At 40.8% G+C, this 26,863-nt stretch overlaps 1 protein-coding gene across 1 annotated transcript; it reads right to left on the bottom strand.

Annotated features, from left to right (window-relative positions):
- Positions 1-14: 14 nt before the first annotated feature.
- LOC140479967 (von Willebrand factor C domain-containing protein 2-like) lies at positions 15-23,229 on the bottom strand. The gene is made up of 3 exons (XM_072574424.1): positions 22,498-23,229; positions 10,148-10,277; positions 15-6,559 (listed from the first exon to the last, which is right to left on the bottom strand). Exons 1-3 carry the CDS (start codon positions 22,882-22,884, stop codon positions 6,378-6,380), a joined length of 699 nt encoding a protein of 232 aa, XP_072430525.1. The 5' UTR covers positions 22,885-23,229; the 3' UTR covers positions 15-6,377.
- Between the last annotated feature and the right edge of the window lie 3,634 nt (positions 23,230-26,863).

Below are 26,863 nucleotides of genomic sequence, written 5' to 3'. Positions count from 1 at the left end.
GTTGAGAGAATATATTTTAATTAAAAATAGTACAGGAGTTAAAGAAATCATTTGGTAAAATATTTCATGTTCTCATAGTCATCTCAGTGTGCATCATATGAACCAACTGCTGAGAACTAAGATAGATTATTTAAAAATTGACTGAAAATTGGCAATCATACAAGACCGTGTTGCACATACAAACATTGAGGTGTGCTTTGTTATAATATGAATGAATTTGAAGATGGGCATTAACATCTGTATTCCACTTTTATTATAGTACAGTAATGGAAAATGCATTTGTACCATTGTAATACAGATTTTACAGAAATAAAGATGATTTCTGAATGAACAGTACATTGAGATTTGCAAAGAAGCAATCTATTCCAGGTTGCTGTTGAACATTGCACAAATACTAGAAGGATGAAGTAATTATTCAATCATTCTCTGAGATCATTCTAATAGCAGATCTTACCAATGGGAAACAAAATTTTGAGTGATGTTATTTGCATAGGTAGTTCCAAAAAATACTGAGTCAACTGGAGCATGTTTATTTAAACCAATCAAGCAGCTGAGTTGATTGCATTTTCTAGATAGATCGCAATGTCTTACTTATTATTGAATGGTTTCTTTTTAAAATTTTGGGAATTCATGACATTTTAAAAGAAAGTTGACAAAAGTATACGCCAATTTAAAGGTAAAACTATGTTGTGATATTTGAACAATACGGTGATGCTCTTTAAAGAATAGGGTCCAATTTATAATTATCCTTGGAATTTGCTCTTGTATGGGCTGAGCTGATAACTGCAGAACCATATGTAAGACAAGTAATCAGTGAGGAAACTTGACTTTGCAGGTAAAACAACCAATGCACCAAATTATTGCGAATGGAAAGAAAGTAAAATCTTGCTATGAATACAGTATTGACTAAAGTGGTCTACATTCAAATACAATGCAATATTGAACACACAGCTTACAGCTCTTTTAGATCAGACTCATTTTCATTGTGGTTCCCCTGGTGCTAATTGTATTTGTGCATCAGTGTGATATTAATTTCCAGCACTCCATCATTCTCAAACACACTACGTTCTTGGGTCTTTTATTTTCTCAATTTTTAAAAAATGTTTGACTTTTTAACAGAATAGACTGTGAATTTCAGCTTTATCATACAACAGTGCAGCAAAAGGAAGTCTTTAGCCATTGGAAGGAAGTAACAGAAAATCATCAAATAAGTCTATTTCTATTCGCATTGTAACATCCAAGTTGACTAACTAGAATGTAGTCCAATGGAAAGGTCTGTTTAGTTTCTCCTCAGTTTTCCTTTCAGGACAATAATAACATATGAACATGCAAGGGACAGTAAACCAAGATTGAAAATCAACCAATATTAGTGGCTCAGCAATTCTGTTATCTTCCTCTAAACTGATACAAGTCCAGCTTGTTCTTTTCTTTAAACGTTGCAACTGAGTACATTACAAATATATTCATGAGTTTTAATCATCAGTAACCAAAATGATAAGCACTAGGGTTTTACGGATAGATATGCTTTATGGATAACTACTTCAAATTACAAATTCTAATATGCTTGAAAATTCATAACTTAGCTATCTTGTGAAAGGAGCAAAATAGAAACGATAGCTGTTACATTTTCTATTTCCTTTGTACCCAAATATTGCATTGGAGCATCACTCCTGTTTGTTGTTATCTTGGAGCCAAGCAATATTTGCACGTCCAGTTTTCATGAGATCAGTATTGGACTGGACTCTAGAATTCCTAATCTGTAATGGTTTCCCTTAGCAATCCATAATTTGATTTGTAAATATGACAGTCATGTGATATGTACAGATAGTAATTATGATGTATTCTTGATTATGCTGCAGAATCATAAGATGACACAATTGAGACTGAACATTGATAATTATCATTAAAAGCAAAAATAAATGCAACTATTCTGGGAACTTATGAACAAATATCAAGCAGGTAGCAAACGAAGGAAGTACAAAACTACCAATCAATATTAACAAACAATTAGCAAAGATAATAACTGAAGCCAGTGAAAACGCAATAGTTTTGATAAACACTTTCGTCGCCATCTCATTTAATTTGTATCCTGAAGATATGCTATAATAAGGTTTCAATAGAAGTGACACAAAATAAATAATTTAACACAAATTAATTTCTAAAATCACCTTTCCTGTGTTTGCAATCTCTCTAATCAAGGTTTCCATTCAGAAACATAACTTCTTCCAAGTAGTGGAATTTAGGTTCATAGGATTTTCTGCAGTAAAGACTGCTGGCTCTAACTATCCTAAATGAAGATACTTAACCAGGAAATGGGATACTTCACCAGGAATGTGACAGTGATGTTTCCTGTATCTAAACTATTGACTACAATCCCAGATGCAATGAAAGACTGCCTCCATCCTGAGTCCAATGAACATTCCACATTTGGTGTAGAGAGTGGATATAATGCATGCCAAGAATTTTTAAATGCATAATTTTCAGAAAGGCAGACTATCTGCAGGGCAACCTAGTTGTTTGTAAGCCTTGTCCCCTTGCTGTGCAGCAATGGGAAACAAGTGATGGTGAGTAAATCCTTAATTTAGCTGTAAGTTTCTTTCCATGGACTTCACACAGTTGTAAGCAATCAGTGTCAGCAAATATGCATGGAGTCATTCAAGCAGAAAGAAAGTTACATCTGAAGGTTGCTGTGCTTTCTCTTTGTATAAAAAAGCACTTACTTTTAAACATGCATAACAGAAGATAGACATGATCAACAGTGCAGCAGTCTAATTGTTAAGTGGAAGCATCCCTGTTCCTCTCACAAGCCTTTATTTCAAGTTCAATTCAACACTTCCTTCATTCTGAAACTATCTCTGCTGTTGTCAGCTTGGCTCAAGATTTGCATTCTTTCCTCCAAGTCATAAAATTGTAGGTTCATCCTCACTCAAGGTACTTGAGTAGAGATCTAGATACTTTCTAATCAAGCTGTTCAGAGATATTATGACACAGCTCTAGAATAGATGGGACTTGAACTCAGGAGGTAGAGGTGCCATCACTGCGTCACAAGAGCCTTAAAAAGCCTTGAAAAAAAGTGCAGTACTGAGGTGCTATTGAAGAGCAACATTATCCACCATTAAAGTGAATGCAAGGTGTCTGGGCAGTATTCATATTCCTCTTCATTCCTTCTTCAACTCCTGCCATTCATAATTCCTGACCTGCTCCTAATCCTATGTCACCCTTGATTATTCCTTGTTTACTTTTTCATTTTCCACTGGATTGTTCAACCTTATATTCTTTGCACAATTCGGTAAAAACAATGACTGCAGATGCCGGAAACCAGATTCTAGATTAGAGTGGCGCTGGAAAAGCACAGCAGTTCAGGCAGCATCCGAGGACCAGGAAATTCTATGTTTCGGGCAAAAACCCTTCATAAGGAAAGATTCTGTGCACAATTCTCCAACTGATTGTTTCCCAAATTACTTCTTAGTAACTTCACAGTAAAGTCTTGCAATATAGTATGAGTTAACCACAAAATATATCCCCAGCCCTATAATATAGTACATTTCCACTGATTCAAATTCTCCATGAACCTATTAATTAATGACATGGGGTGGCATGGTGGCTCAGTGGTTAGCACTGCTGCCGCACAGCACCAGGGTCCCAGGTTCGATTCCAGCCTTGGGCGACTGTCTGTGTGGAGTTTGCACATTCTCCCCGTGTCTGCGTGGGTTTCCTCCCACAGTCCAAAGATGTGCAGGTCAGGTGAACTGGCCATTCTAAATTGTCCATAGTTCTCGGTGCATTAGTCAGAGGGAAGTAAGTGTGGGTGGGTTGCTCTTCGGAGGGTCGGTGTGGACTGTTTCCACACTGTAGGGAACCTAACCTAATATTTCTGTGCAACATAATTTTCAGAAACATGTTACAGGAAATATGTGGTCACATCAAAGAGGTTACAGAGGCGATTTATGAGGATGTTTTCAGGAATGAAGCATTTTAGCTATGAGGCAAATTTGCATAGGTTTACGTTCCTTTTTTTGCAACAGGAGTTCCAAGGATTTAATACAAGTGTACAAATTATGAGAAACCCAGACAGAGTACATGCAAAATAAAATTCCATTATCAGAGAGGGCAATAATTCAGAACATAAATTTAAAGTAATTGGTAGCAGGATTAGAAAGGAGTTGTGGAGACAATTTTTCACCCAAAGGGTGGTCAGGGTCTAGAACTAACTGTCTTAAAGTATGGTAATGGGAACGACACTTGTCATACTTTGAAATATTTGAGCATGTACTCAAAAGGCTATAACAGTCAGCTTAGGAACACTGGACTAAATGCCTACCATTATACTGTAAGTTTGCAGTTTCTAAATTATGATCATTGCATTGGGATATCCATCGCATTATGTCAGCAGTTGATTGAAAAGATGCACAGATCTCAATTAGAAGTAATTTTGACTTTAACTTAAATACTGATTGACAAGAGGAAGCTTGAACTGGTCCCAAATCAATAATTACACAATTATTGAACCTTAAACTTTGTTTCAGCTTGGAATGAAAATCAGCTGCTATATTGGTCACTCTCTTACACCTTTATCCTCAATTATGAAACAAAAAGTGATCCATCTGAACTAATCAATCATATCTGGAAGAAACTCCAAGCAAGCTGGAGTTTGTTATATCTAGACAGGTTCTTCAACTAAGTATGTCGGGGCTTGGTTTACACAAAGACAGTAAACAGGCAGGAGGTTGGAAGAACGCTGAAAGCCAAGCAGCAGCAGAAGGTGGAGAAGTTAGTGTTTAAGGTGTAACCCTTCTTCAACTGGGGGTGTATATACGGGGAGCTGCAAATAAAGGGGGTGGTGGGGCAGGGTGGTGAAGTGGGGACAGATGAAGACAGGCAGAGGGTATGACCTGGTTGGTAAATGGGAGGAATGAATCTGGTAGGTGGCCAGGAGAAGTGAAAGGGAGGGGAAGGGAAGGGAGGTTATTTGAAATTGGAGAGCTCAATGTTGAGTCCTCCAGGCTGGTGGCTGTGCAGACAGTAGATGAGGTGATGTTCCTCCAATTTTCAGTTTGGTTTGTGTTGTCCTCCTCTAGAGGAGGCCAAGGATGGTCATGTTGGAATGGGAAGGGGAACTAAAATGGGCGGTGACTGGGAGGTCCGGTCGGACCATGTGTGCTTGACTGAGATGCTTGGTGAAACGTTCCCTTAGTTTACGTTTGGTCTTCCCAATGTAGAGAAGACCACATCGGGAGCATCTGATGCAGTAAACAAGGTTGGAAGAGAGGCAGGTGAACATAAAGACAGAGCAAGGTTAGATGTCAGAAGACTGTGCCTTTCTAAGAGAAAAGTGGACTTTTACAACAGGCTACTGGTTTGTGCAGTGAAAGACAAGTTTGGATCTGTTCCTACCTAGAGATCACCTTGTAAAGAAGGTAATTACTGTATAATATTTATCAGGGTCAGATTGGTCTCCTGCACTTATTTTGATCACTTAAGACATACAAAGAGGACATTCTCACATTTGTTTTTCCCAAATTGGCTTAGGTTTTGTTTTGCTTGCTTTTTGGGTAAAATGGGGAGTGTATGTATTGTGATGCACCAGACATCATAGTCTGTGGAACAGGGATGGACAGTTGGATGTTTCATTGTCGATTATTATTTGAATGTTCCTAACTTCTTCACTCAAAACACGGAAGAGAATAGTTGATCATTGTTGGGAAAAACATTGTGGTGTTGAAAAATTAATTCCTTTGACTTCAAAGTGGTAGCAAATTTAATTGTGGAATACAAAACCTTTGGTTCCAGTTGGGGGTTTATTTGTTTCACACTGGCAGGTTTATTGAGAAGAATCACTCAGCTGGAAGAATTGAATTATGGTGAAATTCCAACACATTTCTGATGGCATTTAAAATGCTAATGGATCTTCCATTGTAATCTTTATGTGGAAAAAATTATGAATATTCATTAACTTAACAACAGAATTTGCTATTCTAATCCTTCCTAAGCAACAGAATTTAAAGAAAATGTTCTATATTACGTCCAATGAAATCAATTTAACAGTGAGTTATGAATCTCACATTGAAAGATAATTTCTCTTTCTCCCTCCTGGTATCATTAACAATGTAATACACTGAGCAGTTCCTATTATATGCAAATATGCTCTGTTATTAAAAATAAACCATATCTAACGATCATGGAGCCTAAGGACAAAAAGTAATCCACAGAACCATTGTAATAAGAAAGGTTAATCTTCTGTACAATTGTGTATTTCATTAAACTTCAGTTTATAATTATAGATCCATGGCTTTTTTTAACATCAATCATCCTTCAGAATATATCAGGGAACTGAGGAGATGTAAAAAATATCAATACTATCTACAGTCTTGTATTCATTAATTCTGATCATCATTCAAAATGCAATTAGGAACCATCACACACTTGGCTACACGATTGCCTTCCCAGTAACCAACATCCTGACCATCATGGCAGTGGCAGCTGGTGCACTTGTCAACCCACACAGTGGTCCCTCCTGGGATTACATGACTTTGCGTGAAGTCGCTGTAACAATTTGGACCTTAAAATTTGAAATAGTGGAGAAAAAAATTCAAATTATTCATTGTGGATCTATGGATTGGAGATGAAGGAATCAAGTTATCAGGTTGCAACACTTAAAAGAATTAAAGCCAGAAAAGCAAAAATATCAAAGTCTGAGAGGACCGAAGGTTCTATTTCCAAGCTATACATCTCTGACTCTACATAAAACAGAAGGATCAGTCAGTATAAGTTAACAATTTGGGCAGGGCCTAATTGCACTTCCTCAGCACAAAAAATGAAAAGAGAAGCAAGTACAGGGCGACCTTTGTATCCACAGATCCGGTTACCATGGTTTCAGTTACCCGCAGTTTACTGCGTCCCCAACTTATTATGTGGAACATTCCAGAACCAGGAATCGGGGCTGCTGGAGAGGTAAATTTCCCATTTAAATGAATGGATTCGCTACACTGCGGTTGCCCTGTATTTAATAAGATCAGAATTTAAATTGGAGGATGAGGAAAAAAAATAGAAAATGGAACCAATATTCCAAGCAGAGAGATTGTTAAGCAAAGTAATGGTTACTGCAATGGTGACCTGAAATCTTCTTCCCAACCTCTCCACCCCCACCCCCTCTCCGGCCTATCACCCTCACCTTAACCTCCTTCCACCTATCGCATTCCCAACGCCCCTCCCCCAAGTCCCTCCTCCCTACCTTTTATCTTAGCCTGCTTGGCACACCCTGACCTGCTGCGCTTTTCCAGCAACACATTTTTCAGCTAATGGTTACTTCAGCCAGGCACACAAAGAAATATTGAATGCATCAAAGAAATGAAATAAAGTGTGTATATAAAAGGCAGGAAGAGACCTATGCAAGAGAAAATTACGACACATCTGGATAACAATAACGGGATAGGTCAGAGTCAGCATGGATTTATGAAGGGGAAGTCAGCTTGATTAATCTTCTGGAATTTTTTGAGGATGGAATTCTGAAGATGGACAAGGGAGATCCAGTGGATGTAGTATACCTGGTCTTTCAGAAAGCCTTTGATAAAGTCCCACATAGGAGCTTAGTGAGCAAAATTAGCACACATAGTATTGGGGGCAAAATACTGACATGAATTAAAAATTGGTTGGCTGACAGGAAACAAAGTGTGGAGATAAACGGCTCCCTTTTGGAATGGTAGGCAGTGACTGCAGCTTTTTACAATGTACATTAATGATATAGATGATGGTATTAAAAGTAATATTAGCAAATTTGTTGATGACACAAAGCTGGATGGCAGGGTGAAATGTGAGGAGGATTTTAGGAGAATACAGGGTGACCTGGATAGGCTAGGTGAGTGGACGGATGCATGGCAGATGCAGTTTAATGTGGATAAATGTGTGGTTATCCACTTTGGTGGCAAGAACAGGAAGGCAGATTACTACCTAAATGGAGTCAAATTAGGTAAAGGGGCAGTACAACGAGATCTAGGTGTTCTTGTACATCAGTCAATGAAAGCAAGCATGCAGGTACAGCAGGCCGTCAACAAAGCTAATAGCATGCTGGCCTTCATAACAAGAGGAATTGAGTATAGAAGCAAGGAGGTCCTTCTGCAGCTGTACAGGGCCTTTGTGAGACCGCACCTGGAATATTGTGCGCAGGTTTGGTCTCCAAAGTTGAGGAAAGACATTCTGGCTATTGAGGGAGTGCAGCGTAGGTTCACAAAGTCGATTCACGGAATGGTGGGACTACCTTACACTGAAAGGTTGGAGCGATTGGACTTGTATATGCTTGAGTTTAGAAAGCTGAGAGGGGATCTGATTAAGACGTATAAGATTATTAAAGGACTGGACACTCTGGAGGCAGGAAGCATGTTTCCGCTGATGGATGAGTCCCGAACCAAAGGACAGAGTTTAAAAATAAGGGGTAGGCCACTTAGAACAGAGTTGAGGAGAAACTTCTTCACCCAGAGAGTGGTGGGTGTGTGGAATGCTCTGCCGCAGAAGGCTGTGGAGGCCAAGTCTCTGGATACTTTCAAGAAAGAGTTGGATAGAGCTCTTAAGGATAGTGGAATCAAGGATTTTGGGGATAAGGCAGGAACAGGATACTGATTGAGGATAATCAGCCATGATCATAATGAATGGTGGTGCTGGCTCAAAGGGCAAATTGGCCTAGTCCTGCACCTATTGTCTATTATCTATTGTCTAAAATATTTTAAAAAGGGAGAAATTGAGACCAAGAATTGTCCATCACATTTGTACTTAAAATACAAAATGCTGGTAAGCAGTGCATCTCTCATTATTCCCTAAAACAAAACAATAGGTCAAACACAGAAGCAGCCCATGCAATTCCCCCCTTCACCCCCTCTCCCAGCACTGTGTTAAATGAACTCCATCCCAAGTATCAACCCAATCAGTTTCCTCTACCAGAAAGGAAAAGGACAAGGTTTGACCCAATTAGTGTATAGGACATTTAAAAACAAATTATGGTATATGGATGTTGCTGGAATTTATTGCCTGTCTCAGTTGCTATAGAAACGGGAATGGTGAGCCACCTTCCTAACCACTACAATCCGTGTGCTGAAGGTACTCCCACAGAACTGATGAGGCACAGTTCCCAGGATTTTGATGCAGTGATAATAGCAATATATTGCCATATCTGGACGGTTTGTGACTTGGATGGGCATTTCCTATGTGCCTCATCTATTTAGTCTGTTTTGGAGGTGCTGACACAGAATCATAGCAAGCTCCACTCACCACACTGCACTTTAGACTTGAGTTTATAGATGATCAAAAGGTTTTCAGGAGTCAGGAGCAAAGTTCCTGCTAAGCTGTGTGGGCATGCAGCAGTCTGAGAGATCAAGGTGGGAGGTGTAGTAGGGAAGCAGGAGTCAAAAGGTCAAATCAAAATCACACACGTTCATATTTGCTGATAAAATAGCAATATTTAGCAAAGCTGATCCTAATCTGTATTTGTCCTTCCCAAATAAAACAGACTGTTTCATGATCACCATATATGTTAGCTAAATCTTTATCGGATAGAAGGAATTAGATTACTTACAGTGTGGAAACAGGCCCTTCGGCCCAACAAGTCCACACCGCCCCGCCGAAGCGTAACCCACCCATACCCCTACGTCTGCATCTACCCCTTACCTAACACTACGGGCAATTTAGCATGGCCAATTCACCTGGCCTGCACATCTTTGGACTGTGGGAGGAAACCGGAGCACCCGGAGGAAACCCACGCAGACACGGGGAGAACGTGCAAACTCCACACAGTCAGTCGCCTGAGGCGGGAATTGAACCCGGGTCTCTGGCGCTGTGAGGCAGCAGTGCTAACCACTGTGCCACCGTGCCGCCCGCAATGTTTTATGTCTTGAACAATGACATTTGGTATAGGTATTTGCTACAATGCAGTTGCATTGAGAGATGAAAGGGAAGAACGACAATGATTTGTGGTGAAAACTGAGTAAGTCTCTCCAAAATGGTCTAATCTAGGATTTGCAGGACTGTTCTCTCACCTCAAGATGTCTCTGCAGTTAAGTGAGAAAATAACCGGTACTTCAATTAGGAACACATTCCCACATGACCAAATAATTTCCAATGTCTTCCCATTCAGTGAGCTATATTAATTTTTAAATCTTACCATCCTTGCACTCTGGGCAGCACTTTCCTTTCTCATACTCTGGATTAACACATGCAGGTGGAGCACAATCAGCAACTAGACAGCGTGCAATGCCATCCATGTCACAGGTACATTGTTCACACTCTGATGGCTGAAATATAACATGAAAATATTCACATGAAGGTTTGCAAGCAATCTGTCATAAAATGAATTAAAGGCAAGAAATTTGAAACAGGAATTTGCTATTCAGCTCTTCGAGAATGTTCTACCATTCATATCTAATATCGCAGGATAGTTTGTCAACTCCACATTAATCCCTGTCCTAAAAGTATCAATTGACCCTTAGGATCCATAAACATTTGGTAAATCAGAGCTCCAGATTGCCACAATGTTTTGTATTTTTTTTTAAAAAGCATCCTAATTTCATTTTTTCTGTTGTCTAAGTCTACCTTCAAACTAAAAGTTCTTACTGATGCTTCAGCTTTTGTCTGGCAGCCAATATGTCGAGTGAATGGAGCAATGCCAATCTTCAAAAGGCTGAACGTGGATCCCATGGTGAGATACAGCCAGGCAAGTCATCAGAATCCTTGAAAATTGCTCATTTTTCAAAAACTATACTCTTACTTAGGGCATTGAAAACAACTGCAGTTGAGCAGAGTTGTGTGGTGGGCCGTTCGAAGGCGGGGGTGCTAATACAGATGTCAATTCCGGCACTCATGGCTAGGTGTTCATTCTTGAGTAGAATTTGAATTGGAGGGAAGTGTCCAACCTCATCTAAACCATTACGTATGATCTAATTTCTGACACTTATCCTCACTGGCACATTTTTCCCAGCTTATTCTTGGACTTCAGGGTTCTTGTGGTGCAGTGATGGTGTCCGTACCTTGGAATGAAGAGGTAGGGTTTGAAATCCCACCTGCTCATAACATATCTGAACAAATTATTTAAAAATATCTCCCACTCTGTGCAGTGTTAGTGTCCTTACCTCTGGGCTAGAAGGCCAGGTTTCCAGTCCCACCTACTCCAGAAGTGTGTCATCACATATTTGAACAGGTTTTTTAAAAATACCCAATCTGGGACTTCACATTCTCAAGTAAAATCTTACAGTTTAAGATAAATATTGTTGCATGATATAAAGGCTTACCACATTTACAATAATATTTAGGAAATACAGGGTGATCAGGAATTGCCTAGTGATATTGTCAATGAAAACAAAGAAATGATAAACATTGAATAATAACTTTGCATTAATATTTGCAGTACAGGAGGGTGGTGGCATTCTGAAAATCCCAGGGAAGCTTAACAAGATTACATAAGCAAAATAATTCCATTCTATGAGTTTCCTGCCCAAACGAAGGTCTTTGGATCGCGATTTGCTGAACCATCTTTTCTTGGTGTTTTAGTCAGTGATGGTTTGCAATTGCTTTCCACTCAGAGGGACAAGTTTACTTAAGTCAAATCAGAAATAAAACTTTGCCGTCGCATTATCTTAAACATTAGTTATTGAAGCTAACAGGCTGCTTCTTAAGCAAAATTTTAGCACTGGAGTAAATAATGGCACTCGATAGTCACAACTTCCTCGGACTAGATAGTTTCCATCCCAAGAGTTTAAAACAAAACAGATGAAAACCCTTGTTGCCGTATTCCAAAGATTTTTTTGGTTTAGTAACAATTCCTTTAGATGCAAAATTATGTTACTCCATTATTGGAGAAAAGTGAGAAGGATAACAGGGAATTACAGATCACTAACAGTATTGTTAGAAATTATTTGTCTATATTTAAGGATAGAGTACTGAACACTTTGAAAATTTATATTCATTTGTAAAGGATAGTATATCCATGATGAAGTTGACTGAACCGTTTGAAGAGTTGACTAAATTACAGGGCAAATTAGTGCAAATGAATGTTATATATGCAAACTTCCAGAAGGCAATTGATGATGTTAAGCTAAATTGGAACTCGTGGGATTGAAGGCACATCGTTGCTACTCAATTTCTTTAACAGGTCAATAATCAGAAACTAGGGATATTGGGAAGATCCTCCAAGTGACAAGAGCTGGCTAGTGGTGTGCTGTCAGCCTGCAGTGATTTGTTTTGGGACATCACTAAGTTTACTGAAGACTTACTGACAGACTAGAAAGCTATTTAGCCAAGTTTGCCAATGACACAAAAGTAGGTGGCAGTATGAGCAGTGTATATAGAAACATAAATTATAAGGAGATATTAATAAAGTAAGCAAGTCCGTGAAACAGTGGCAAATGGATTTCAGTGTAGGCAACTGTCAGGTCAATGTCTTAATTAAATAGGTAAGTCAGAGAGCCTTTTACTGAAAAGAAACTTATAACATTGGAGGTCCACAGAGACTTAGGATCCCATATAAATGGATTAACATATTATGAAAAGGTGCAGCAAATAATCAGTGTTAATTGAATGTTGGTCTTTTTATCTGGAGGACAAAAATGTGAAAGTTATACTAAAGCCTAAAGACTGTTTGGAGTACTGTGAACACTCCACGTTCCACACCTTTTGAAGATATATCGTCCTTGGAGGAAACATGACCGATTTACCAGGATGATACCTAGACTCCAGAGGTTAAGTTATGAAGCAAGATTGCAACAATTCGAGTTGAATTCCCTGGAACCTATGAAAAGTGTAATTTCAGTGAAGTTTAAGAGGTACTAAGGCAAATAACTAGTATAGACAGGGAGCAACAACTTTTGCTAATTGAAGGGTCGAGAACTAGTGGGCGAATTTAAGTTAGAGTCAAATCTTTTATGTAACAGTTTGAAACTCTTCTTCAAATGCTAATTGATGCTTAATAGATTATTAATTTTGAATGAGATTGATACTTTTGTTAACCAAGTGTTTTAAGAGATGAAAGTCTGCTTTTATGAAAGTACACGTGAATTTACAAATTAGGAGCTGGAGAAGGTTTCTTGAGCCTGTTCCACCATTCAATAAGATTGGAGCTGATCGGATTATAGCCTCAACTTCACTTTTCTGCCCACCTACTTTACTCTTTGACAAGAATCTGTCTACCTCTGCCTTAGAATTATTCAATGACCCTGCCTTCGTTTTTTGGTGAAGTGAATTTCACATCCTCTCAGAGAAAGAAAATCTCCCATCCTATGTTGACTCACCTGTTCCTGACACTAGCCATTCTGAGCTAACACTGATTTTACTAATATTGAGCCAGAAGCCACCTTCTGATAATAAAATTTACAGTTACAGTAAAAATGTCAACACTTTCAACAATTAACAGCCCACTCTAGTTCACTGCCGCCTCTTGGCCCCCACATTCTTACTGTGTCTGATATTTTTAACTTAACTTCAAATGTATTACATTGACTACAAAATTGTTTGGAACATCCAAGAAAAAGTTGCAATATAAATTCAATTTGCTTTGTTTTGATGCCTGGATTATGTTTCACAGGAACATTATGAAATAGAATTTGACACTACCACATGCCGGAATATTGAGACAGTTGATTCTAATCTTACCAGAAGGGTGGGTGTTTTAAAAAAAAAAGCAATTTAAGGAACTTGATAGTAAGGATGAGAATTTTTAAATTGCTGCATTTCAAACTGGGAGCCAGTGTTGGTTGGCAAGTAGAGGGGTGAACAGAATTGGGTCTAAATTAGGAAACAACATCAGACTTTGGGCAAATGAAACATTATGAAGGTAGAGAACAGGTGTCCAGTAAGGAAAACACAATAATAGTCAAGTCTAAAGGTAATAAAGCTATGAATTAAGGTTTCACAGAGTCGTTAAGCATAGAAACAAACCCTTTGGTCCAACTAGTCCACACTGACCATGTTCCCAAACTAAACTAGTCCCACCTGCCTGTGTTTGGCCAAGTGTTTCCTACTCATGTACTTATCCAAATGTGTTTGAAATGTTTAAACCGTACCTGCGTTGACCACTTCCTCTGGCAGTTCATTCCATACACTAACTACTCTCTGTGTAAAACAAGTTGCCCCGGGGGCATTTTCAAATCATTCTCCTCTCAACTTAAAAATATGCCCCCAAGTTTTGAACTCCCCCATCTGAGGGAAAAGACCTTTTCTAGTCTCCTTATCTATGCCCATCATGATTTTATAAACCTCTATAAGGTCACCCCCCAACCTCCTACAGTCCAGTGAAGAAGTCCCAGCCTATACGAACTAGTTTTATAACTCAACCCCTCCATTCACGAACAGAGGGACCATGGGAAGAGCTGAGTCAGGTGATGATACAGAGAAGGAGGAGGTAATCTTTTGCTGATTGAACAGACATGGAGTCAGAAGCTCAGCAGGGATCAAATAGTGTGCTAGGGTTACAAACAATTTCTCTCAGACCCAGACAGTGATAAGAGCAAAGGATGAAGTGACCTTTGATTAAAGACAATGGATTTGCTGGTTCTCAATTTTTGATGGGAAACAATGTTGCTCACCAACTCCAAAACTGGTTTAGTCTCTGAAAATATTTTATGAGTTTCACTCTGCTAACGTTCCCCACCCTCCTCTCTGACTTATCACCTCCATCCCCACTCACTGATTGTACTCTTTGCTATCTTCTCCCCAGCTCCCCCCCACTCCCCCAACCCCCATTTATCTCTCCACCCTCTCTATTCCTGATGAAGGGCTTTTGCCTGAAACGTCGATTTCCTGCTGCTCGGCTGCTGCCTGACCTGCTGTGCTTTTCCAGCACCACTCTAATCTAGACTCTGGTTTCCAGCATCTGCGGTCCTTGTTTTTACCCTGAGACATCCTGAATCTAAATAGTCCAATGGATCCAGAATGAACAAAATTCACAATAAAATCAGAGCAATGCCTCATCTTACTTGAGGCAAAAAGCTCTGCCAATAACTCTGAGCCAACCTGACACAATAACTATAAAACAAAAAATACAAAAGTCATGGATTGAGGCATTTAAGTCCACCTGCTTCAACTTGGATTATTAGCCAATTCAAATTGTTACCTTTCAAAACTTTTGTGAAAAATTCCTGGAAGTAATGTCCTTTGATTTATGGATATCAAATACAATAGAACCCTTTCTAATGCTATTTTGGAAATCATACAAAATGTTATGAGTTCAGGTTCCATAATATTTGCCAAGAATAAGAATCATTCTAATGACAACTTTGGAAAACAAGTTACTTAAAATGGTTATATTAGTAGCAACAGACCAGTAATCTTAACTCAAAGCATGCAAAACTTCCTGTCTCCCTGCTATTGGCCTACCATAATGTTTTTGCCAAAGTTATGAGCATGGAATTAGATTAGATTAGATTACTTACAGTGTGGAAACAGGCCCTTCAGCCCAACAAGTCCACACCGCCCCGCCGAAGCGCAACCCACCCATACACCTAACCTAACACTACGGGCAATTTAGCATGGCCAATCCACCCTGACCTGCACATCTTTGGACTGTGGGAGGAAACCAGAGCACCTGGAGGAAACCCACGCAGACACGGGGAGAATGTGTAAACTCCACACAGTCAGTCGCCTGAGGCAGGAATTGAACCCAGGTCTCTGGCGCTGTGAGGCAGCAGTGCTAACCACTGTGCCACCGTGCCGCCCGTATTGTTCCTGATTTTAAAATGTTGCAAGTTTACATAATGTTGAGTAGGAGGAGTCTCCAGGGTACAAAGTTTCTTCTGGAGGCCAAGATAATGGACTTGACCTTCCATAGATTGAAAATTGCAGAAGACAAAGAGTCAGGATTTTCAGGTTGGAAAGATGTAACAAGTGGAGTACCACAAGGATCAGTCTGAGGGGCTCAATTTTTACTATCTACATTAATGATATGGAGGAGGGGCACAGCGTAATGTACCCAAATTAGCTGGCAATACAAAAATAGATGGGATGGCATGTTGTGATGAGCACATAAGATATAAATAGATTGAATGAGAAGCAAAAACTTGGCATATGGAGTTTAAAATGAAGTCAAGCACTTTATTAGGAAGAATCAAAAGGCAAACTATTATTAAAATGGACAGAAACTGTAAAAAGATGTAGCACAGAGGAATGTGGGTATTATTATGCATGAAACTGAAAATGTCAGGCACAGCAAGTAATTAAACAGGCAAACAGAATTTTGACCTTTTCTGCAGAGGGTTGGAGTTTAAAAAATAGTTACAACTTATAACAACTATACAGGGTGTTAGTGAGGCCGCAACTGCAGCGCTGAGTTCAGGTTTGTCTCAATATTTAACAAAACGTACCAGCACTGAGGGCAGTTCAAAAGGCTGATTCCTATGGTAATGCAGTTGACTTATCAAGAACAGTTAAACAGGTTAGGCCCTTATTCATGACAGCTTAGAAGAATTGGAGCACAAGATTTTGATGGGGCTTGACACCGTAGGTGTTGAGAAGATGTTCCCCCTAATGAGGGAACAGGAACTAGGGGACATAGTTACAAAATAAAGGGACACCATTTAAATCTGAAATGTATCCGACCAATAGATCCACATCAGATGCCATATCACGTGCCCTTCACTCCTCCTTAGAACATCTTGACGCCAAGAACAGCTACGTAAGAATCCTACTCATTGACTACAGTTCAGCCTTCAACACTATTATCCCCTCGAGACTGATTACTAAACGTAGTGATCGCAGACTAAGTGCCACTCTCTGAAACTGGATCATTAGTTTCCTGACCCACAGGCCACAATCAGTGAAGATTGGGGACAATATTTCATCCTCACTAACACTCAATACTGGAGCCCCCCCCCCCCCCCCCCCCCCCCAGGGGTGTGTACTCAGGCCCTACTGTACTCACTGTATACACATGACTGTGTCGCTAAATACCAGACTAATGCCATTTACAAGTTCGCTGATGACACCACCATAGTCGTCGAATCTCAGATGGCAACGAAACAGATTACAGACGGGAGGTGGAAGATCTGGAAAAATGGTGCACTGAGAACAACCTAGCTCTCAATGCCAGCAAAACCAAGGAACTCATTATTGACTTTCGACAGGATGTTACTCATGCCCCCTCTACCCATTAACAGAACAGAGGTGGAACGAGTGGAGAGTGTCAAGCTCCTGGGAGTGGTCATCCACAACAAGCTTTCTTGGACTCTTCATGTGGACACACTGGTTACAAAGGCCCAACAATGTATCTTTTTCCTCAGGCAGCTGAGGAAATTTGGCATGACGGCGAATACCTTTGCTGACTTTTATAGGTGCACCATCAAGAGCACTCTGTCTGGATGTATCACTACCTGGTATGGCAACTGTACCTTTCAACATCGGAGACAGTTACAGAGAGTGGTGAACTCGGTCTGGACAATCACAAAGGCCAACTTCCCATCTGTAGAATCCATCTACCAGGCCCGCTGTCAAGGAAAGGCTGCCAGCATTATCAATGACCCATCCCAACCTGGCAATATTTTTCTACAAGCTCTACCATCGGGGAGACGGTACAGAAGCCTGAACACATGCACCAGACAGTTTCGTAGCAGTTTCTACCCTACTGTTGTTAGAATACTGAATGGACTCACAAACTCTTAACATTCGCCTGTACCTATGTTTTTGTTTTTGTTGCTGTTTACCTATTATTTACTTATCTATGCTGTTTAACTGCCTGCATTGCTTGCAAGACAAAGCTTTTCACTGCGCCTCAGTACACGTGACAATAAATTCAATTCAATTCAATGTAAGGCATTTAGCCATTTTCTGATCCAAACCGCTAAATCACCCTCAATCTCATGCCTCTGTATTTTGTGCAAAAGCCTACAGTGGGGAAACTTATCAAACGTCGTACTGAAATCCAACCGCTTTACTCTTATCCACCTGTTTGGTCACCTTCTCAAAGAACTCAGTAAGGTTTGAGAGGCACGATCTACCCTTCACAAAACTGTGTTGACTATCCCTAATCAACTTATTCCTTTCTAAATGATAAACCCTATCTCTTATAACCTTTTCTAACACTTTATCCACAACCGAAGTAAGGCTCACTGGTCTATAATTTCCAGTGTTGTCTCTACTCCCCTTCTTGAACAAGGGGACAACATTTGCTATCCTCCAGTCTTCTAGCACTAATTGTGGAGACAATGACGACATAAAGATCAAAGCCAACGGCTCTGTAGTCTCCTCCCTAGCTTCCCAGAGAATCCTAGGATAAATCCTATCCGGCCCAGGGGACTTATCTATTTTCACATCTTCCAGAATTGCTAACATCTCCTCCTTGTAAACCTCAATCCCATCTAGTCTAGTAGCCTGTTTCTCAGTACTCTCCTCAACAACATTGTCTTTTTCTAGTGTGAATACTGATGAAAAATATTCATTTAGTGCTTCTCCTATTTCCCCTGACTCTATACACACCTTCCCACTATTATCCTTGATTGGCCTAATCTTAATCTGGTCATTCTTTTATTTCTGATATATCTATAGAAAGCTTTAGGGTTTTCCTTGATCCTATCTGCCAATGACTTCTCATGTCCCCTCCTGGTTCTTCTTAACTCTTTCTTTACGTCTTTAGGCTAACTTGAAACTCAAAAGTGCCCTAACTGAACCTTCATGTCTCATCCTAACATCAGCCTTCTTCTTCCTTTTGACAAGAGATTCAACTTCTTTAGTAAATCACGGCTCCCTTGCTGTTCCTTGAATAAGCTCTGCATTTCAATTGTGCCCATCCCCTGCAGTTTCCTTCCCCATCCTATACTTCCTAAATCTTGCCTAACTGTATCGTAATTGCCTTTCCCCCAGCTATAACTTTTGCCCTGCAGTATATACCTATTCCTTTCCATCACAAAAGTAAACATAACCGAATTGTGGTCACTATCACCAAAGTGCTCACCTCACCTCCAAATCTAACACCTGGCCTGGCTCATTACACAGTACTAAATCTAGTGTTGCCTCGCCCCTTATTGGCCTGTCTACATGCTATGTCAGGAAACCCTCCTGCACACATTGGACAAAAACTGATCTATCTAAAGTACTCGAACTATAGTATTCTGAGTCAATATTTGGAAAGTTGAAGTCCCTCATGATAACTACCCTGTCACTCACTCCTGTCGAGAATCATCTTTGATATCCTTTCCTCTAAATCTCTGGAACTACTTGGAGGCCTATAGAAAACTCTCAACAGGGTAACCCTTTCCTGTTTCTAACCTCAGCCCATACTAATTCAGTAGATGAGTTCTCAAATGTCCTTTCTGCAACTGTAATGCTGTCTTTGGTGAACAATGCCCCCCAGCCATCCACCACCATCTTCTGTGCTCTTACTGAAACATCTAAACCCTGAATCTGCAACAACCATTCCTGTCCCTGCTCTATCCAAGTTTCTGAAATGGCCACAACATCGAAGTCCCAGGAACCAACCCATGCTGCAAGTTAACCCACCTTATTCCGGATGCTCTTGGTGTTGAAGTAGACACACTCCAAACCAATTTCTTACTTGCCGGTGCACTCTTGCATCCTTGAAACCTTATTTCTGACCTCACTACTTTCAACCTCCTGTATGCTCAAACTACAATTCAGGTTCCCAACCCGTCTGTTAAATTAATTTAAACCCACCCGAACAGCATGAGCAAATGTCCCCCACCCCCAGGATAGTGGTACTCCTTTTGTTCAGTTGAAGACCATCCTTTTTGTGGAGGTCTCCCACCTAACCCAGAAAGAGGCCCAATTATGCAGGTATCCAAAATCCTACCTCCTGCACCATCCCTGTAGCCACGTGTTCAACTCCTCTTTCTCCCTATTCCTCACCTCGCTAGCACATGGCACGGGCAACAAACAAGAGATAACAACTCTGTCTGTTCTAGCTCTAAGCTTCTGCCGTAGCTCCCTGAATTTCTGCCTTAAGTCCCCATCCCTTTTCCTACCTCTGTCGTTGGTGCCTAGGTGGACCACGACTTGGGGCTGCTCATCCTCCCCTTCCAGAATCCCAAAAACACAATCAGAGACATCATTATTCCTGGCACCTGGGAAGTAACACACCAAATGTGAGTGTCTCTCGTTCCCACAGAACCTCCCATCTATCCTCCTAACTATTGCTTTGCTTCTCTTCCCCTTTCCCTTCTGAGCAACAGGAACAGACTCCGTGCCAGAGAACTGTACCCCATGGCTTATGCCTGTCATCCTCCGCAACAGTATCTAAAACGGGATACTTGCTGTTGAAGGGAACGGCCACAGGGGGGATCCCTGCACTGCCTGCCAGTTCCCTTTCTGTCCCCTGACAGTAAACCATCTCCCACCTTCTTGCACCTGAGATGTGACTACCTCCCTGTAACTCCTCTCAATAACCCCCTCAGCCTCCCAAATGATCCGAAGGTCATCCAGTTCCAGATCCAGCTCCCTAACACGGTTTTCAAGGAGCTGGAGTTGGGTGCACTTCCCCGCAGATGCAGTCAGCAGGTACACTAGTGATGACCCTTACCCCCCACATTCTACAGAAGGAACATTCAACTGCCCTAACTTCCATTCTCACTATTCAAAATTCCCAGCGAGACAACTGAAAAACTAAAGGATGAGTGCTGGGTCAACTACTTTTCATCATTTATATAAATGATTTGGATGTGAACATAGGAGGCATAATGAGTAAGTTTGCAGCTGACAGCAAAATTGGAGGTGTAGTGGACAGTGAAGAAGGTTACCTCAGATCACAACGGGATCTTGATCAGATGGGCCAATGTGCTGAAGAGTAGCAGATGGAGTTTAATTTAGATAAATATGAGATGTTGCATTTTGGAAAAGCAAATCAGAGCAGGACTTATACACTTAATGGTGAGGCCCTGGGGAGTGATGCTGGAGTGCAGGTTCATAGCTCCTTGAAAGTGGATAGATAGGATAGTGAAGAAGGCATTTGGTATGCTTTCCTTTATTGGTCAGAGTATTGAGTTAGGAGGTCATGTTGCAGCTGTACAGGAAATTGGTTAGGCCATTTTTGGAATATTGTGTACAATTCTGGTCAGAGGCTGGGGTTGTTTTCCCTGGAGTGCCAGAGGCTGAGGGGTGACCTTATAGAGGTTTATAAAATCATGAGGGGCATAGATAGGGTGGAGGAGTCCAGGACTAGAGGGCATAGGTTTAGGATGAAAGGGAAAAGATATAAAAGGGACCTAAAGGGTAACTTTTTCACACAGATGCATGTATGAAGTGAGTTGCCAGAGGAAGTGGTGGAGGCTGGTACAGTTACAGCATTTGAAAGGCATCTGGATGGTTAGATGAATAGGAAGGGTTGAGAGGGATATGGGCCAAGTGCTAGCAAATGGGACTAGATTAGGATATCTGGTTGGCATGGACAAGTTGGTCCGAAGGGTCTGTTTCCGTGCTGTTCATCTTGATGACTTCTCCAAGACAGTAGTGAATATTTGGCATTCTCTTCCCCATAGCATTTTGGAGGCTAAATCACTGAAAGTATTGAAAGAGGAGATGGATAGTTTTTTTTTGAACGATGTTTTTATCTGTGCTAAAGGCTACAACGATGAGGAGTTGTGACACATGATGGTACCAGAATAGATCATTCATGACTTTGGTTGGAGCCATTTTGGTGTTGTAGGAGGGACAGTCTGAGACAGAATTGGAGAGATTCAGACAGAGACAAAAGCACAAATCTAAATTGATAACATCTTGAAAGAATTTGCTGAAAAGTGGAAATTGGACAGCTGGTGAGAGCACAGTCAAGAGGGAGACATACTAAAGAGGATGAGTACTTTTGAAGTGTAGTTTATAGTGTTCTGTATCAAAGTGCTTCTACCTGTGAAGTACATCTGTATTTCAGACAACCCTTTTAAGTGTGAACACAAAACAATAAATATCACTATTCTTTCTGAGAAGACAGTTAATTGAATGCTTATGTGCTGTTATCCAGACAGCTGTTCCAAAATCTTCTGTGGTAGACATTAACAAAAAAGTTTATTTTAACCACAGCAGACTGTTTGAGTGGAATATTCTTGAAAAGCATTGTCAGCGCTCAAGGGATTAAACTGACTGCACATCTACGCAGCCTTGCGGAAAGAAAGACTACAGAAAACAAACCTGGAACAAAAGTTGGGGAATGAACATTTACGGATCATAGCGTTAAACAGGAGAGTAGAGAGACAGCAAGAAACGAAGCCGTGAAATAAAGATGATCGCAAAGGATTTGGCGAGTTTAAGGGTTAGACAAAGACAAATGTCGGGTGGAGACGAAAATGTCATGTAACAAAGTAATATCACAAAAAAAATTCGGAGAGAGAGAGAGAATATGAAACACCAGAAAGCAGACCAGATGGACCAGAAAGGGAACAGAAACAGCTAGACAGACATGAAGCAACTTTCTGTGAGAATCCCAATTGTAGTTTATCATCTAATTGGGATTAGTTGCCCCTGAGTCCTCCTTCACAAAATGCCAAATCTGTCCCCTGCAACAATGGTATTTCTGGATGGCCGCTTTGATACCTGGAAGTGCTGGCCCAGCTCGTACACAGCTCCGCGGTATTCACAGCCGATCCTCTCGCAGCGAGGGCAGCAGTCGCTCGGGTAGTGGCTGACATGGATGCAGGCTGGAGGCAGCGGTACACACTCGGTGTGAGGGGCACACACTGGGCCGGCCAGCGTGCACTCACATTGGCTGCAGGGATCCGACTCCAGCGTGTACCACTCACCCACATAATACACCCTGCCGTTCGCCTCGCAAGTCCTGGGCATTGAGAATGCCAGGCTGTGCCCTCCTAACAGTGCCAGGAGCAGGGCGAAAAGCAGCTGGCCCGCCTGCACTGACATGCCGCTTGGTGGCTCCTTGTAAATCCGGCGGCTGCAATGATGCGGGAGAATTGTTTGGAGCATCTGGGATTGGGGAGGCACCTTCCGTCCAAATGCGCAGGAATGCTGCTGTATCGATCCGGTCTCCTTCCACTGTCTCCGTTTCCAGACGTTTGGATACGGCGGTCACTGCAAAGAAATACTTTCGTTTCAAATAAATGCTCGAACAGATTTTTAAAACTCTTTTGGGAAAACGCCGAGATCTATCTTTGTGGATTTCGGGAGGAGGGGAGTAACTGCAGCAGCAGCTGTAAATGTAGAATTTGCAAAACGTTCAAATTCCAGCTGTAAACAAAACGCAAAACAAAAGTCACTGCTTATGCTTATTGGTTCGTCACCCAAATGTCTCTTTTATTCCCCCCAGCGAGTGCTTGACGCTACAATGTCTGCTCAGGACATGAGTTTAATTCTTATTCTCAGTGGGAGGGATTCTTTGCCCGGATTATTGATTTGTCTTGATTTTCCTGCCTATCTTGTGTCATTGCAGATACCAAGAGTCGTCCCACCCCCTCGCACGTGCTGGACCAATAAAAATAGGTTAAAAATCACACAACACCAGGTTATAGTCCAACAGGTTTAATTGGAAGCACTCGCTTTCTGAGCGCTGCTCCTTCATCAGGTGGTTGTGGAGAACACAATTGTAAGAAACAGAATTTATAGCAAAAGTTTGCAGTGTGATGTAATTGAAATTATACATTGAAAAATACCATGATTGTTTGTTAAGGCTCTCACCTGTTAGAATGACCATGTTAGTTTCATTTCTTTCATAAGTAAATCACAAATCTCAGGTTAACTTTAAAAATTGGTGTCAGAAAATATGTTGAAGGTGTTAGCCCGTGTTCTCTGTCTGTGCCATAATGTTTAGATTGATTCTAATCTAAAAAATGAGTTAACAGAGTCTTGCATGCAGTTTTTAAACAGAGTACAATGTAACTCTGCAAGTATAAATTCACCCCACAAATGTATATGTGTATGTGTATGTATCAGGGGTGGGGGTTTGTGAGCGTCTGTGAGAGAGAGTGTATATGAGTGTAGACAGGTCAAAGTCTGTGGAGGGTGCATGTCTGAGTGTGGGAGTGTGTGTCTGTGTCAGTGTGTGTGTCTGTGTATAGGAGTGTCTGTGTGTGTGTAGGAGTGCCTTTGTGTGTGTGTGTGTATGCAGGAGTGTCTGTGTTTGTGTAGAGTGCAATGGTAGTCACCTGTAGTGTGACATGAACCCAAGGTCCCAGTTGAGGCCCTCCCCATGGGTACCGAATGTAGGTATCAGCCTCTGCTTGGCCATTTTTCGTTGCTGCCTGTCCTGAAGTCCACCTTGGAGGATGGTCACTCGAAGGTCCGAGGTCGAATGTCCTGGACCACTGAAGTGTTCCCCAACTGGGAGGGAACACTCCTGTCTGTTGATTGTTGTGCGGTGCCCATTCATCTATTGCCGTAGCCTCTGCTCGGTTTCCCCAATGTTAAAGTTAACCTGAGAATGTAAGTTTAAAACACGTTTTGTGTTTTTCATATGAAAGAAGTGAAAGCAACATGGTCATTCTAACAGATGAGAGACTTAACAAACAATCAAGGTATTTTTCAATGTATAATTTTAGTTACATCACACTGTAAACTTTTGCTATAAATTCTGTGTCTCACAATTGTGTACTCCACAACCACCTGATGAAGAAGCTAGTGTTTCCAATTAAACCTGTTGTACTATAACCTGGTGTTATGTGATTTTTAACTTTGTACACCCCAGTCCAACACTGGCATCTCCAAACCAAAATTGAATAAAGATTTGTACACTTGTCTTTCACTGTGTCTCACATCTGCACATACACTTCATGGGTGCTGGGGAAAATATAAGCACTACCGCAGTTCGGCAGTAGTATGGGGCTAATGTTTTAAAAAAAACAGGAGATTTAGAGTCTCCTCGGTTTGGGGAACCTGACTCTGGGCTGGATGGTGCCACAGTCTGTGTGCTCCTGTTGGTATTGAGGAGGAGAGTTTCTTTGTCTTTTTCCCCCTTCGTTTAGGGAAGACATTTGTTTCTTTTATTGGAAGTTTCTTTACAGAGAAAAAAATATTTAAAAAGGAATTTTGAAAACCAGGAGATTTGGAGTCCACTCAGTTCAGGGGACTGAGTCTGTGCTGGAGAACAAAATAGAGTCAAAGAGGTCTACAGCATGGAAACAAGCCCTTTTCCCAACCTGTCCATACCGCCCAATTTTCACAATTTAAACTAGTCCCATATGCCTGCTTTTGGTCCATATCCCTCCATACCTATTCCATCCATGAACCTGTCTAAATGTTTCTTAAATGACAAATTGTACTCCCGTCCACCATTACCTCGGTAGCCTGTTCTAGACACTCACCACCTGCTTTGCGAAAAATATGTCCCTCTGAACCCTTTTGTTATTTCTCCCCTCTCAAGTTAAACCTATGCCCTCTAGTTTTGGACTCCCCTACCATGGGGAAAAGCTGTTAGCTATCTACTTTAGCTGTTCCTCTCATTTTTATAGACCTCTATCAGTCTCCTACACTCCAGGGAAAAAAAAGTCTCAGCCTATCCAACCTATCCTTATAACTCAAACCTACCACTCCTGGTAGCATCCTAGCAAATGTTTTCTGCACTCTTTCTAGTTTAATAATATCCTTTCCATAGTAGGACAACCAGAACTACACACATACTGCAAATGTGGCCTTACCATAGCACCATAATACCAAGGCGTTTCTATCCTAGATTAGAATTATTGGGTGTAAGGACCGCTATGTCAAGGAGTTAGGTTTGAGATATTGTTACCTGTTCAGAGATGTTCTGACACACCTCTGGACAGATGGTACTCCAAGTCAAGCCTTCTGACTCAAAGATAAGGGGCTGGGATGTCCTGATCATCTTGGCTTAACTAGCAGGGGCACCAGGTTTATGGAGCCTTAAATCAGACATTACTTTGCCAAGTAAAGAATGGCAAAACTTAATTGTAGACTTCTCAACCAAAGGGACCACTGCGGCTCATGACAAAATAGAAGATTACAAAAGTCAGATAAATTATAAATAATCTGTTGCTTCATCCAAGGTTAATATTGTACACTATTCTAATAGCTTATTATTTAGAGCATCATACGCTCTTATAGGACGCACCAGTTGGACTCACAAAGTGTCAGTCTCAAGTTACATTTATTGAATACAAGATTTTTAACACAAGAAGCAATGATGAATGATGAAGCAAAATTCCTTTCCTGTTGTGTTAATAGATTTGTGTATTTTGCCAGGTGCCCACAAAAAACAGGCTGCAGCTTTATTCATTGCATTTTTGATGAATAAATTTTAATGATACTTTTAAAAAAATTCTTCTAAGTTGAATCAAATGCTATTAATTAAAATTAATACGTATTCAGCAAGACATTAATGTACAAAAGGAAAGTACAGCAGATATTTAGTAGTCTGACATGAAAACTAGAAATGTCTGAAAAAAACTCAGAAGGTCGGCAGTTAACATTTCAGGTCAATGATTTTTTTTCCTTAAAACCTCGCTGTTTAATTGGCAAGCACAACTGTGAGCATATATTTGCTTGTCAACTTAATTCTCCACCTTGCTGTCAACGCTGATTGCTCCTTGTTGTTTTCTCGCACAATCAAACCACATGAAATCTCATGGTCCAGCATATTCTCTCCCTGTTTATGATCAAATGGGGGTTCAATTCTGTTCAGTAAACAATGTTGGAGGACATGCCAGGAGCAACATGTGACAAAACATGCCTGAAAATGAGATGTCAATCTGGTAAAGTAACCACACTTGCAGGCCAAGTAATGTAAGCTGAACACAAAGGACAGAGCTGTGATACCATAACCAAGGGATCAGATATATGCTCTGCAGGCTTGCCATTTTAGTTGTAAATAACTGACCAGAGTGAGATTATTTAGCAATACCGTTAATGAATCCTCCACAATCAACACTCTGATTATTACCATTGACATGAAGCTGAACTGGACCAGCAACATAATGATTGCAGCTATAAGAGC

The sequence above is a fragment of the Chiloscyllium punctatum genome, chromosome 7 (assembly GCF_047496795.1).
Source record: "Chiloscyllium punctatum isolate Juve2018m chromosome 7, sChiPun1.3, whole genome shotgun sequence".
Classification (NCBI taxonomy): domain Eukaryota; kingdom Metazoa; phylum Chordata; class Chondrichthyes; order Orectolobiformes; family Hemiscylliidae; genus Chiloscyllium; species Chiloscyllium punctatum.
This window is presented reverse-complemented; position numbering and strand designations above follow the sequence as displayed.

Bases quoted from the DNA above. Each gene is read 5' to 3' on its own strand.
- LOC140479967 (XM_072574424.1), bottom strand. From the start codon at position 22,884: ATGCTCCAAACAATTCTCCCGCATCATTGCAGCCGCCGGATTTACAAG. The intron at 10,278-22,497 runs GTATCAAAGCGG...GTTATATTTCAG, and splicing joins AGCTGGGCCAGCACTTCCAG to CCATCAGAGTGTGAACAATG. The intron at 6,560-10,147 runs GTAAGATTTAAA...TCAAATTTTAAG, and splicing joins CTGCCCAGAGTGCAAGGATG to GTCCAAATTGTTACAGCGAC.